Here is a 12,704-nt window from a genome sequence, read left to right on the forward strand (position 1 = left end):
TGGGGGCATCAGCGTGGAATTGAATTCACGCCCCTTGCTGGGGTGTCGTGAAACCGAATTGCACTGCCTGGACGGTAACTTCTACTACGTAGTACGAGAGTAGCTATGCCATCAGTCCCTTGCTTGAATATATCTGAGATCCAAGAATTGTTCATCCTAGTAGGCGAGCTGCTAACATGCTTATCTTCGCTAAAAATCGTCCACACTAAGCGAATTCTAAGTTTCTAACATGGAATTTTAGACGATCGGAGATTTGATCAACGTTAATCGTACGTACCGGTACGTATTGTCGGGTAGAAGTCTAAAATTTGTCGCTTGAATTTGCCCCAAATCAAGTCCGTTCCAGACATGGCAACACTCGACACGTTCCTGTCGCAATCTTAACCCAGCCAATGAGATCAAAAAGAAACGAAATGAAAATAGAGAAAAAGAAAAAAGAGAAGAAAAAAAAAACTTCAGGTACAGGTCCAAAGGTAGCCGGCTGACTGGAGGCTTAAAGACAGACCGCGACTAGAGGGACTTAGGGCGAATCGTCTAACCCCACGTGGATGGGCAGGTAGACATGACAGGCGAACCGGCTCAGCGTTTCAAGCCTCAATTTCCCTGAGGTGAAAGCACTGACATCTGAGGATCCATGCAAAGCCCGTTACAAATGAATAATGCATTGATATCTCATGGAAACAATTAAAGCCAATTACGAAGTCGGATTGTATTGGCCACGTGGTGTTCTAGAAACTGACGAGGTAATTTACAGAGTATTAGGGTTTGAGGAGGGTTACTTGAGTAGGCGATTCCGATGGAAACAATAATATCTATAGGGTAACTGAGTTCACATGCAAACTTGATCTGTAGAACACCAGAGCTTTGACCCGTTAAGCATAACTAGGTGCCAACCCACTTTTAAATACGCTGGTCAGACCCCAAATTTCCATAAGGTTGATTTGCATCCACAGTAGGGTTCGTATAACCAGCATTTGCGCCACTCTGGGCCGTATACTTCTGGAACTTCTGCTCAGCGAGACGACCAGGATCCATGTTGGTGCCGATATCCGAGTTGAAGCTGGCGTTGTTCTTGGGGTTGCTGTCGAAGCCCCCTTCTTTGATGTTGACGCCATTTGGTTTGGTGTTGCCCACGTTCTGGACGACGGGTGTGATGTAGCTTGGTGCTGTACCGCCGTTGTGTTCGCTACGGAAACCGGCGCTGCCACCGGCTTCAGCAGCAGCGGCACGCTCAGTGGTGTTATATTGATGCTGATGGCCGCCAATACCAAGCTCACGCTTGGCCTGTGTTGAGCCACCTGCATATCCAGATTCTGGTATGTGAGCACCGGGGTATTGGCCCTGGCCTCCTAGAGCATCTGGGTATCGCTCCTTGCGATCTATGTCACGGTCTGCGGCCTGTGCTGCTGATCGGAGGGTGGTGGCGTCAGAGGTGTCGGTGTTGTTAAAGGTGGAGTTAGAGCCTGAGACGCTCAAGGGCTCGCTGTTGGGGTTTTGGGAGAATGCGCCGCCTTGTCGGACGGATTCGCCGGCGAGAGAGTCGTTGGTAACGGCGCCGGGACCTTCTTGATGGGGGATGCTGCTGGCTGGGTCGGTGGTGACCTTCGAGACGTGTTAGTGTGCTTGTCAAACCTGACAGAGCAAGTTGTCAAGCTCACCTTGGTGCCACCAGTCGAGTTTCCGATGGGCTTTCCTGGCATATCCATTGTGGCGGTCTGTTCAGCCGTGTAGATGTTAGTATGTAGTACCTAGGTATCACAAGCGGATTCGAGTCGTGATTATGCGTTGAGGTTTGAGAAGAGTGTGAAACATTAGAAAGAAAGAGAAGTGTCGCCATTATAAACAACTGAACCAGCATTAGGATGAGTTAACTCATCCATTTGATTTGATATCCAGACATGATGTCACACTTACGGTGCTGCTGGGTCTGATAACGTCAAGTGCCTCTTTGATATCCATAATAACTGCTGCTAGATAACTCCCTGGGTGGAACAGTCTAACAGATCGCGCGAGTTGATCCAAGTGGAGAAGAATAGGCATGAGGATTTGGTTGTATGAGATATTCCTTTCTGGGGTGAATGTCCAGATATGACATCATACGAAGCTGTCACTCGGACTCTTATCAAGGGATCGATAGATATCATGTGAAACTATATGTAGTCTAGACTCTCTCTTGATCGTGTTGATCGTCTGCCTTTATCTGGCTGGATTGGGCCTTTTAGGGTTACGCCGTCCCGTTACGGCAATCTCAGGACCTGTCCATCATCCCGTGATGATTATTTCTTGAGTTTCTGTCGAGTTTCTACGGTAAGTGAAATTCTGTAGTGATCTATTCCCTCCTCCAGGTTAAATATCCTTCTCATCAGTTTTTATACTTTCTAAAATCTAATTAATAGCTAGAGAAGCGAAGAAATTCAACGGCAAACTTCTAATGTACATGATTCATCATAAGGTTTCGTAGCTCATCCAGCTGATTTATCGGGTACGAGCATCCTTGGGCAAATGATCTAATCCCTCTTCGCCCTGTCGACCAACACCCGATCCAGGCGCAGTGGCCTTATGAAACTCCTCACCATCAATACGGGCGCTGCTGGCCACAGTAGCCGGTCCACGAAGAGCACTGTTGCCTTCGCCCGAAACGGGACCTTCGACGCGGCCGGAGCCAACGTTGACGGTTCGCTGATCGGCTGAGTTCCAGTCGCTGGCAACGGGTGGTTGGTCTGGAAGGGGAAGATTTTGGCTAACTTGCTCGATTTGTTTTTGTTTGTCGGTGCCGGAGTCAAGGACGGACTGTGTATGTTAGGCCTGTGTTTATTGAATCATTCGTTGATGAAGGGCATACCTTCATGATTGAAAGGTCCGAGTCAGCTGGAGTCACGCCGCCTCGGGAGACTTTGGACTCAGGCTTGCGCAAGTCTTGGGTGGTTGTGTGGAAGTTGGAGGAAGACATGTTGATTTGATGGATGACTTTCAAACTTTGTAGGTTGAAGTAAGACGACGTGTTGGTGATATGATTGATCAAAGTTAATGCGTAAGTTGAAGCAGAAGTTGACTTATATAGGGGTGGTTGTCGAGAGAATGTGACGTTTCTTGCAGCGGTGCCCCAATGACGTAAACCCAGCCCACACAGGACAAAGATGTTCCTTCCATTGCCTCATCTCTTCTTAGTGAATTCTCACTGTTCAATCCATTATGGAACCTCAATCAACAGGGAAGATCCATTCGTTGTTGTCATCCCAGTTCGTTTTGTCGACGTATTACCTCAGTCCTTCCCGAATGGGCTTGCCGGATATAGCTCACCCTCATATAAACACAGAGAACACGCGACACACTCAATCAGGATAATCGACGTCAGCGATGCCAATCTATCAGGAACCGTGCTCGGGACACTCCGCATCACAAATGGAGAACCATCTCAAGAACAGTGGTCGGAGACTCAAGTCTAGTATGTTGGTTGTGTCGCGTGCTTCCGAGCGACATCAAACCGCATCGAAACTTCTTGGTCGGGAGCCCCCGTGTAATCCTGACCTTTCTGGGCCAATTCGAATCACCGACCATCCGTCATGCTTAGTCTCCAAGCGATTGTTCAATTGTCCACCTTGATGAACATGATGAATCGCACCTTGGTGCAATCATGAGAATTTTAGGAGCCATCTGAGCCATCTCACCGAGGTGTTGATGGTTGAAAGTTCTATCACGACTGATTCTTGTATGAAGTAGTATCACATCCCCATCATAATTTGTATAACATATATCGCATCGTGATTGCAGGTGTGTTAGGTCGAGTTGAGGAGTCGAGTTGAAAACAAAGTATACATGTAGACACCTGAGGCATTACCTACCAATCACATCCCACCATCACCGCCTTCACTCCGAGCGGCAGAAATTGTAAGAATTATCCCCGAAATGTATCAAGCCTTATCTTTTGATTGAAAGCAACATCATAGCAAAGGCTGCCGTTGACCAGAGCATCGGTTGTCTGAGATCGGACAATACTTGCATATAAGCAATCATGCCTCGCGATCCCCTCATCGGCCTTGTAGGCAAAGTACGCTCGACCATGTCCACCCCGCACGCATCTCCGCGCTGACCAGACTGGTAACAAAGCCTTCTAGTGGAAAATCCACCACCTTGAACAGTCTGACTGATGCATCGTCCAAAGTTGGTTAGTAGAGGACATTACACACAGTTAGCAATGTTGAAATACTAACAAGTCCAGGAAACTTCCCGTACGGCGCATCATCCTCCGTCACGAAACTTTTTCATAACTGACCCAACGGACGTTTAGTTTCACCACAATCGATCCGCAACGAGCAATCGGATACCTCCAGATAGATTGCGCCTGCAAAAGATTCAACCTCGCAGATAAATGCCGACCAAACTACGGCGGATGCACCGAAGGACGAAGATCGGTTCCAATTGAACTTCTCGATGTTGCCGGTTTAGTGCCCGGAGCGCACGAAGGAAAAGGTCTTGGGAATAAGTTTTTGGATGATTTGCGGCATGCTGATGCTTTGATTCATGTTGTTGATGTTAGTGGGACGACGGATGCCGAAGGTATAGACTTTATGTCCTTTTTGGTCTGGGAGTTGTCGTGACTGAAGGAACAACAGGGAAGGAGACCCGAGGCTATGATCCGTCGCAAGATATTGTGTGGTTGAGATCGGAGATTGTGCGATGGGTTCAGGGGAATTTGATGGAGAAATGGTATTTTTTGGCCCTCTGTCTCTTCTTCCTGCCAACCTGATTTTAACTGAAAATGCAGGGGCTCTATCAAACGGAAGCATCAAGCTACGAGTACGTTAAACCTGGTTTCTGCATGGTTCTCTAGTTCTATCGTTGCTAATAATTCACAGAGGCCAACCCAGTCGAAACATTACAGGCCCAATTCTCCGGTTACGGAAGTACCTCGCAAACAGTGGCTCGATGTCTCGACCGACTGAATCTAAGAGAACCTCTCGAAGAGTGGTCAAACGAGACAGTTGAAAAGGTGGTCAATGCATTTGTGGATGAAAAGTTCCCCACGGTTTATGCCTTGAATAAAATTGATCATCCAGATGCAGATAAGGTATTCACTTTCGACCCCTGGAAATTTCTATCCTGTAGGAGTTAGCTGACTGTATATACCAGAATATAAGCAAAATCGCCCGAATGCAAGATGCGAATTCAATCGTGCTCTGCTCAGCAATATCAGAAGTTTTTTTGCGAAGACTTGCGAAACAAAAATACGTCAAATATGTCGAAGGAAGCGAATTTGTTGATACTCGAGAAGACCTCATAGAAATGGGTGATCCCGATGGAGGAGGCTTGAAAGAGATGGATGAGAAGCTGAAGCAGTATGTCTTTTTTTTTTTTGTGCGCGGCTCGGCTATGGATACTGACGTGCAACAGACGTGTTGAGAATCTCAAAGACATGGTTCTATATCGATTCGGATCAACCGGCGTTGTGCAATGCTTGTCACGGGCTGCAGAGGTTTTGGGACTCGTCCCAATATTTCCAGTGCGGAATATCCACACATACGCCTCCGGATCAGGATCAAATGCTGTATTCCGTGATTGCGTATTGGTTAAAAAGTATGCTTCTCCCTTGCATTTAAGAATCGATCCACTAACAAGCAATAGAAATAGCACAGTCGGTGATGTAGCACGGAAAGTCATGGGTGATGTCCCTATAGCCTACGTTGAAGGAGCTGGGGGAGTACGCGTTTCCGAGGATGAAGTCGTGGCAGTCGGAAAGCACGATGTACGTATACCACCTTATGGCTCCGAGAATAATTTGCTGACCGCTTGATACAGGTACTCTCGTTCCGAGTTGGCCGCTAAACGCCTACTATGGTTATAATGAAAGGAAATGAAATACTCGATCAAAATATATCGCTCTTGGTATTGCATCTAGGGCAAATGACATACATATATCCTCATTGACCCTTCTATTTTCTCTCACAAGTCAGCAATAAATCCTATAACAAGGTCTGCGAGTCAAACAAAAAGACTAACCTCCCCCCTCTCATCATTCATTCCAATAATCGGCTCCGGACTTTTCGGATGCTCCTCCTTGGCCCTCTTCGCATTCCTCCCCAGATCTCTTTCCGTCATAGCACCACTCATCGTAGAATCTGCAAGCCCCGAACTTCGTTGCTTTTCCGCTCTACCTTTTACCACGCCCTCAACCTCGGGATCTGTAACGTCGTTTTTGGCGGCGCGGTTGGTAGCGTGGTCTGCTGTGGAGGAGCCCTTCCATTCTTGGAATTTGTGGCCTTTGACGGTTGAGGAGCGGCTGGAGTGGGATTCTGAGTTCTGTTGCTGGGTTTGAAGGGAGTCGCTGGAGAATCGGGCGCGGACACTGTGAGGAGTGTGGAAGGAGGCTGGTTGGAGGATGGCGTTGAGGGGGAAGAGGTACGGGCGTGGTGGATTGGGGATTAGGGAGCGGTGCATTGTGATTGATTCCTTTGAGTTTGCCGGATAACGTAACAATGCTGCTGCTGCTGCTGTTATTGTTGTAAGCTTCTAAATTAACCGAGTCTGACTGTGATATGTTTCTAGAATAGTGATTCCTGAATTGATTCTACATATACTCTTGAAATGAGGCCCATGACGTCGGGATGCTGCAATGAGGCGGAATGGATTTGGTTATCGCGATCGTACCGATACAGCTAATCTTATCGATAAGCTTTCGCGGGGTGTTGTTGCACACGCAGTACTGGTAACGATGGTATCATACATACATACTCTAGACTCTGGAGACATAGCATCATGTATCAGACTGCTTCTCTGGGAATATTTTATTTATCATCTCTAATCGATCACAATCCATTGTGAATATCGTTCTATCTTCCAAAATCGCCACAGAATTATCATAGGGTAGGAAAGAATTTTATATCTGTCGACGGATACGTGTGAAATACCAAAACCCATACGGTACCTAAGCATCTGATTAAATCCTACACAATTTTCTGTGCTCCACACTCCATAACCCAAACATCCACAGTACTACACCGACAGATCAACGCAGCCATCTACCAGCGATCAAACGAGTCATCGCTCCAAGTACCAACGCCAAATCCAGAAATCGGACATGCTAAACCGGCAGCTCCTACCCATCGATGCCCTACCGGCATGGGCCCAGCTCAATGGCATCAAATTCCACGACATCGAGTTTAAAAAGCTCGAGTATGGGTCTGGTATAGTCGCCAAAACAGATAAAGAATATTCTTCCGCTCAAGAAGCGGCGGAGAAACCGGAGATATTGATGACTGTTCCTCCTGACATGGTATTGTCGCTTGATTTGGTGCACGAGTTTGCGAAATCGGATCCGTATTTGAGGGCGGTGTTGGAGGCTAGTGGTGATTTTGGGTGGGTATGAACTTCTTGCACTTAGGGAACACAGGAAGTCTATATCTGAACAGTTACTAAAGTTGTGTAGACTGCTCGCGGGGCCATCCTCATATTTCTGCTCTGCCACATCACATACGCAAGCAATACACACGCCAAAATAGGCGTCCAAAACCCCTGGTCGGAATACATCAAATTCCTACCCAGTGAAACCTTACTTCCTACATTATGGACAGAAGACGAACTCGTCTTACTCTATGGCACATCTCTGAAAGATGCCGTGGATCACAAACTATCCGCTCTTGAGGCAGAGTTTGATCGTCTTCGGGACGCCACGCGATCTATCGCTTGGTGTGAAAGGGAATGGTGGGATGAGGAGACGGGTCAATTGACGCTGGATGATTGGAAGATTGTGGATGCCATGTATAGGTCTAGAGCGTTGGATTTGCCGGGCTCGGGACACGTGATGGTTCCCTGTGTGGATATGGCTAATCATGCATCGGGCGAGGAGACCGTTGCGTTGTATGAGACGGATAAGGAGCGGAATGCGGTGTTGCAACTTCGATGGGGGAAGAAACTCAAGCGAGAGGAGGAGGTTACTATAACGTATGTTGAGCATAATCTCTGTCTATCGGCTATCTAACGATTCAACAGTTATGGAGATGAGAAAGGGGCATCTGAAATGGTCTTTTCATACGGCTTTCTGGAGAACTCGGTCGAGGACGCACGACAGCTGTTCTTACCGATTGATATACCAGACGATGATCTGCTAAAACAAGCTAAGAAGAGAATCTCGGGGAAAAAGACCGCTCCAGGCCTACGATTGGCCGTAGAAAATGGCAAAACAGTATGGGAAAGTGACTTTATATTCTGGGGGTGCGTGAATGAAGAAGACGGTCTCTCCATTGAGATGATTCAACCAGTCGAAGGACCAGTGGAACTCAAGGCTCTATGGAAAGGCGAAATCGAGATCGGACAAGTCATCCCAGGATTACCGCCAAACTCAAATCTGAGAGAGTTGCGAACTATTCTTTCCCAGGACCCGCTTTGGGATTTGTTCCAGTTACGTGCAGCGGTGCTGGTGCAGCAATGCTTGCAATCTCGCGTAGAAATGCTGGGAGGGGAAATGGAGATGGCGTTTGAGAGTGTAGAACATGATGCGGACGGTAGTCAGACCGGCGTCCGTAGTGCGGTTTACGAGATGATTCGGAAACTTCGGCTTGGGGAAACTGCACTGTTACAGTGGGGTCTGAAGGATCTTGCTAACGAGGTGAGACACCATATCAAGTACTTATCTTATTCGAGCCGACGGCTAACATCGCTCACTACAGATCGACCAGTTGATGGCTTCGCAAGCAGTCCAGGAGTATCTCAAGCAGCAGCAACAACCGGAAGAAGAAGACTTTTCGTGAATACGTATGACTCAAAACCCGAGAGATTGTATGATGTCGTATAGGAGCGCCTCAAAAGTCAAGATGCTGAGCGAAAGTGTAATTGGCGGGACGCGATTGGTCGCGGACATGGCATTGGTAGTTAGTACTCCAGAAAGCGTGCTCCGGAGTGCGAGGTCGAACGTGATTTGAGTTCCCTCAATTAAGAGAACTTGGGGAACCCCACACCTAGTCCCGTTTCGGAATGTGGCCAGCCAACATGATCTGCTCTTGATTGGCGTGTTGGGGGCTTGGCGGAACAATAGAATTTCCGTCTTTGCCGCTGCCCGCCTGCGCCCTTTCCCTCTCCACTAGTTAAGCCCACTCTGGTATTTCCTCACATAATCCACTCGACGTTCACTGTACTTGACGTTGTACATGTACATACACACCGTCGCCGTGCTACTACTCCGACCACCACCGCTACGCCTACTACAACGTGCTGCACAACTGATGATTCGCCCTTGGAGCGACTCTGGAAGTTGCTTCACTTGTATATACTCTGCCTACACCAGCCATCACGACGCCTACCACTCATCTGTTTCGCTCGTCTGATCAGTAAACGGGTTCGCCACAACTCATCGCCGCTTGCTTTGGCGGATGACCGACTCACGACAGCCGTCTCATTCGACAATACATAGTTCATCATAGATAGTATTCCACCTAACCGCCAAAATGCCGGGAATCCTGCCAATGAAAGTGATCAAGATGGGATCCAACGCCCAGAGCCGCATCGCCCAAGCCTGCGATCGCTGCCGCTCCAAGAAAATTCGATGCGATGGCGTTCGACCGTGTTGCACTCAATGCAAGAATGTTGGCTTTGAGTGCAAGACTAGTGACAAGTTGAGTCGACGAGCTTTTCCGCGTGGATATACCGAGTCGTTGGAGGATCGTGTTCGAGCACTGGAAGCTGAGGTTAGGGATTTGAAGACTTTATTGGACGAACGGGATGAGAAGATTGAAGTCCTGTCGCGTATTCATTCGTTCGGTACGCCACGTCAGAAGGCGCAGCCGAATTCTACTCCTTCGCCAGCATCCACGTCCGGTGCAGTCTCGGAGACTTCTCGATCACCCTTATCGGAAGAAGCGAAACCATCTCCAGCCGAAACAGAGCGCGTCATTACGGTTAAATACCCCACCAAGTCGTCTGGCAGTTCGCCTTTTGCCGGACCATCCAGTGTTCGCGCTTTTTCGTCTACTCTGACAAGCAAGTTGGAGGCACGAGGTATATCTTCGTCTTCCTTCTCGACAAAGGCTTTGACGGCTTTCCCTCCCAAGACTTATCAACGCAAGGCCTCGTCTCTGCAGTCGCTACCGAGACTCGTGTCAGACCAGTTAATAAACATATATTTTCAAGAATGGGCTCCTCTGTACCCAGTGGTGCACCGCTCTACGATTCTCAAAGCCTACGATCGCTACCTTGCCGATCCATCGCTATTGAAGGATCAGCCTCTTACCATTATACAACTGAATCTTATTTTCGGCATTGCTGCACTTTCCTCAATGGTATGTATTTTAGACACATCAAGCTATACACAAATCCCCAAAGCTAACTGCCACTCAGTCACGGACCAATCAAGACCCAAAGCTTTTTGAGAATAACTGGTACACACCGCTCGAGTCTCTCAGTGGAGAGATGTCTGTACCTGCCATACAGTGCATGGTTCTCGCTCAGATGTATTTCTTGACTAAAGGAGATTACCAGTCTTTGCTTCGCTATCGCGCGCTTTCCGTGGGCACAATTCAGTCTCTTGGACTTGATCAAAGCCAGCAGGACTTTGTTCGTGACCCGCTACTTCACGAGACTCGTAAGAAAGTGTTCTGGTGCCAGTATATGCTCGATCGGTAAGGATTCACTACACATTCGTTATTCTTGTGAATGATCTAACAACGCCTAAGCTTCACCGCTACCATGACTGGCTTACCCGTTATGCTCCGAGATGACCGCATTGGCACTGAAATGCCTGCAGACATTGACGACGAGAATATAACCGAAGACGGGCTGCTGCCCGGCTTACCGGATGAATGCACTCGCATGTCAAGTGCGCTTGCTTTGATAGAGGCTTCTCGGATTTTAGGCAAAGCGCTCGAAATTCTTTATCCTTCAGCAGCTAACGCTCAAGTATCCGTAACAAAGCTACATGGCTTGTCGGAAGAGCTAGACACTTGGAACAAGGGTCTTCCAACCCATCTTAAACTGATTTTCATTCAGGATCGGCCAAGTACTAATGTGACAAGCAGTCGGTCTCCGTTATTAGTAAGTTCTATTGTTATCTCGAGAGTATTCGCGAGCTAACCTAGTCTAGTCCTTGGTGTACTACTTTATTCGGATTTTGATCCATCGTCCTGCAGCCTGCTTTGGCACTGCTGACATTATGAATCCAGCTTTGCTGACTATCAGTGACTCCAGTAAACATATAATTCAAATTTTGCAGCTCCTCGATGAACGACGCCTGAGCCTGTCGCTAGCCATCAACCGCCTCGAGGTAGCATACCTCTCTGGTCTTGGAATTTTGTGGCAAGATATGACATTGGAACGAGGCAACAAGTTGGTCCAGGAAAGCCGGAACTTACTTCTTGATGTTAAAGTACAACTCGAGCCAGAGTCTAACACAGCTGCGACCGAGTTTAGAATACTTTCCAATCTCATAACCGGCGCTGATAGCCAACGGTCTATGAAGATAAAGAAGGCTCTACAAACATCGCAGTCCCGTGCCGATGTGGGCGCTGAACCAAAATCTGCAAAAGATGGTGTACAGTCAAGAAGGAACACCATTTCAAATCTGAGCGCGCCACACAGGTCTCCTCAACAGATGCGTCAACAGCCGGGCGCAATGGACCCTCCACGGACAATGAGTCGACCCAAGTCATTTGATATATCGTCAGGCGTCAATGTGGACTATTATCCTTTGAATGCGGACTCTCTTCGTTCCGTGTCCACTACTGATGTCTCGAAGATGGCATTATCAGCAGCGGAGTGGGAGGGTATACTGAGCGATCTCGATCACGGCAACTTGAACATTTTCACTGGAATATATGGCGGACAAGAATGTGCTGATCAGCCGAGCTCAAACGTTCCCATTGACAATAGTTACTCTCCTCATCAGAGTACATCAGCTTATGCGCCGATCATGCAGCAACACGTACGATTGAGTCCACAGGATACATCGTCGGAGGCATGGTCTGCCTGCAGTAGTGGCGATGTATCCTACGTACATGACGGCGTACGAAGCTACCCTGCGGAAAATACGATGAATACGGATGATGGTCTCCCTTTCAAGGATTTTGACTTGACGCAATCTTTACAAATGGTTGATGCCGTTAAAGGGATCATGATTCCGTCTGCCGAAGAAGATTTCGTCGATCTTGGTATATTTGACGGCTGGGATCGTTCCCTGATGGCTTAAACACAACGTCTTTTCTTTCTGTTTACTATTGTTGGATACGAGTACTGAGTTGCAGGGTGACGGAGTTTATGATATGGTCATGGGAAAGGAAATGGATAATTAGGTTTGACAATTTTATGGTTGGATTCTCTGTTATTTGTTCAATATGAGCGCCTGGCGAGTGATTCTTGTGGGTATGTTTTTGAGTTGCCTCTTTCTCGTTGTTCTGCCAGAACAGTTATATGGTGGGAATGATGTATATATGATTTTAGCTCACTGTTATATGAATGCCTGTGATGTTGTATTCCCTAACTGTGACTGAGATGGAAACCCCGCACTGATTGTTCTTGTGGTCCATTGTATCATGTCTGTAGCATCCCGGATTTCAAACAACGTAACCATTCGTGGACAAGAGCAACGACACCGGCAACAACGTGAACTAGGGGTCGCCTCTAATTCATGATACATTGCACTCCTGAGAAGCAGCCTAGCAAAGCGGAGTTCTGTTTCGATACAACAAGAATGGGTAGTTCCGACCAGGATAAACATCGAGGCG

General features: G+C 47.7%; 6 protein-coding genes across 6 annotated transcripts; 3 read left to right on the plus strand and 3 right to left on the minus strand.

Moving 5' to 3' along the window:
• Positions 1-900: 900 nt before the first annotated feature.
• EYB26_002885 (uncharacterized protein) lies at positions 901-1,706 on the minus strand (the record flags this gene model as incomplete). Its single annotated transcript, XM_054262189.1, has 2 exons — positions 901-1,602; positions 1,659-1,706. 2 exons carry the CDS (start codon positions 1,704-1,706, stop codon positions 901-903), a joined length of 750 nt encoding a protein of 249 aa, XP_054118164.1.
• Positions 1,707-2,475: 769 nt separating this feature from the next.
• EYB26_002886 (uncharacterized protein) lies at positions 2,476-2,950 on the minus strand (the record flags this gene model as incomplete). Its single annotated transcript, XM_054262190.1, has 2 exons — positions 2,476-2,790; positions 2,843-2,950. The coding sequence occupies 2 exons, from the start codon at positions 2,948-2,950 to the stop codon at positions 2,476-2,478; spliced, it is 423 nt and encodes a 140-aa protein (XP_054118165.1).
• A 1,062-nt stretch (positions 2,951-4,012) lies between these two features.
• On the plus strand, positions 4,013-5,823 carry EYB26_002887 (uncharacterized protein; the record flags this gene model as incomplete). The annotated part of the gene is made up of 11 exons (XM_054262191.1): positions 4,013-4,048; positions 4,108-4,165; positions 4,220-4,229; positions 4,289-4,557; positions 4,614-4,707; positions 4,766-4,797; positions 4,857-5,068; positions 5,131-5,336; positions 5,392-5,574; positions 5,623-5,743; positions 5,797-5,823. The coding sequence occupies 11 exons, from the start codon at positions 4,013-4,015 to the stop codon at positions 5,821-5,823; spliced, it is 1,248 nt and encodes a 415-aa protein (XP_054118166.1).
• Positions 5,824-5,918: 95 nt separating this feature from the next.
• On the minus strand, positions 5,919-6,435 carry EYB26_002888 (uncharacterized protein; the record flags this gene model as incomplete). Its single annotated transcript, XM_054262192.1, has 2 exons — positions 5,919-5,930; positions 5,998-6,435. The coding sequence occupies 2 exons, from the start codon at positions 6,433-6,435 to the stop codon at positions 5,919-5,921; spliced, it is 450 nt and encodes a 149-aa protein (XP_054118167.1).
• A 640-nt stretch (positions 6,436-7,075) lies between these two features.
• EYB26_002889 (uncharacterized protein) lies at positions 7,076-8,744 on the plus strand (the record flags this gene model as incomplete). The annotated part of the gene is made up of 4 exons (XM_054262193.1): positions 7,076-7,357; positions 7,424-7,938; positions 7,987-8,602; positions 8,664-8,744. 4 exons carry the CDS (start codon positions 7,076-7,078, stop codon positions 8,742-8,744), a joined length of 1,494 nt encoding a protein of 497 aa, XP_054118168.1.
• A 693-nt stretch (positions 8,745-9,437) lies between these two features.
• Positions 9,438-12,169, plus strand: EYB26_002890 (uncharacterized protein; the record flags this gene model as incomplete). The annotated part of the gene is made up of 4 exons (XM_054262194.1): positions 9,438-10,268; positions 10,327-10,607; positions 10,662-11,019; positions 11,069-12,169. 4 exons carry the CDS (start codon positions 9,438-9,440, stop codon positions 12,167-12,169), a joined length of 2,571 nt encoding a protein of 856 aa, XP_054118169.1.
• Between the last annotated feature and the right edge of the window lie 535 nt (positions 12,170-12,704).

Source organism: Talaromyces marneffei, chromosome 2 (assembly GCF_009556855.1).
Source record: "Talaromyces marneffei chromosome 2, complete sequence".
Classification (NCBI taxonomy): Eukaryota; Fungi; Ascomycota; class Eurotiomycetes; order Eurotiales; family Trichocomaceae; genus Talaromyces; species Talaromyces marneffei.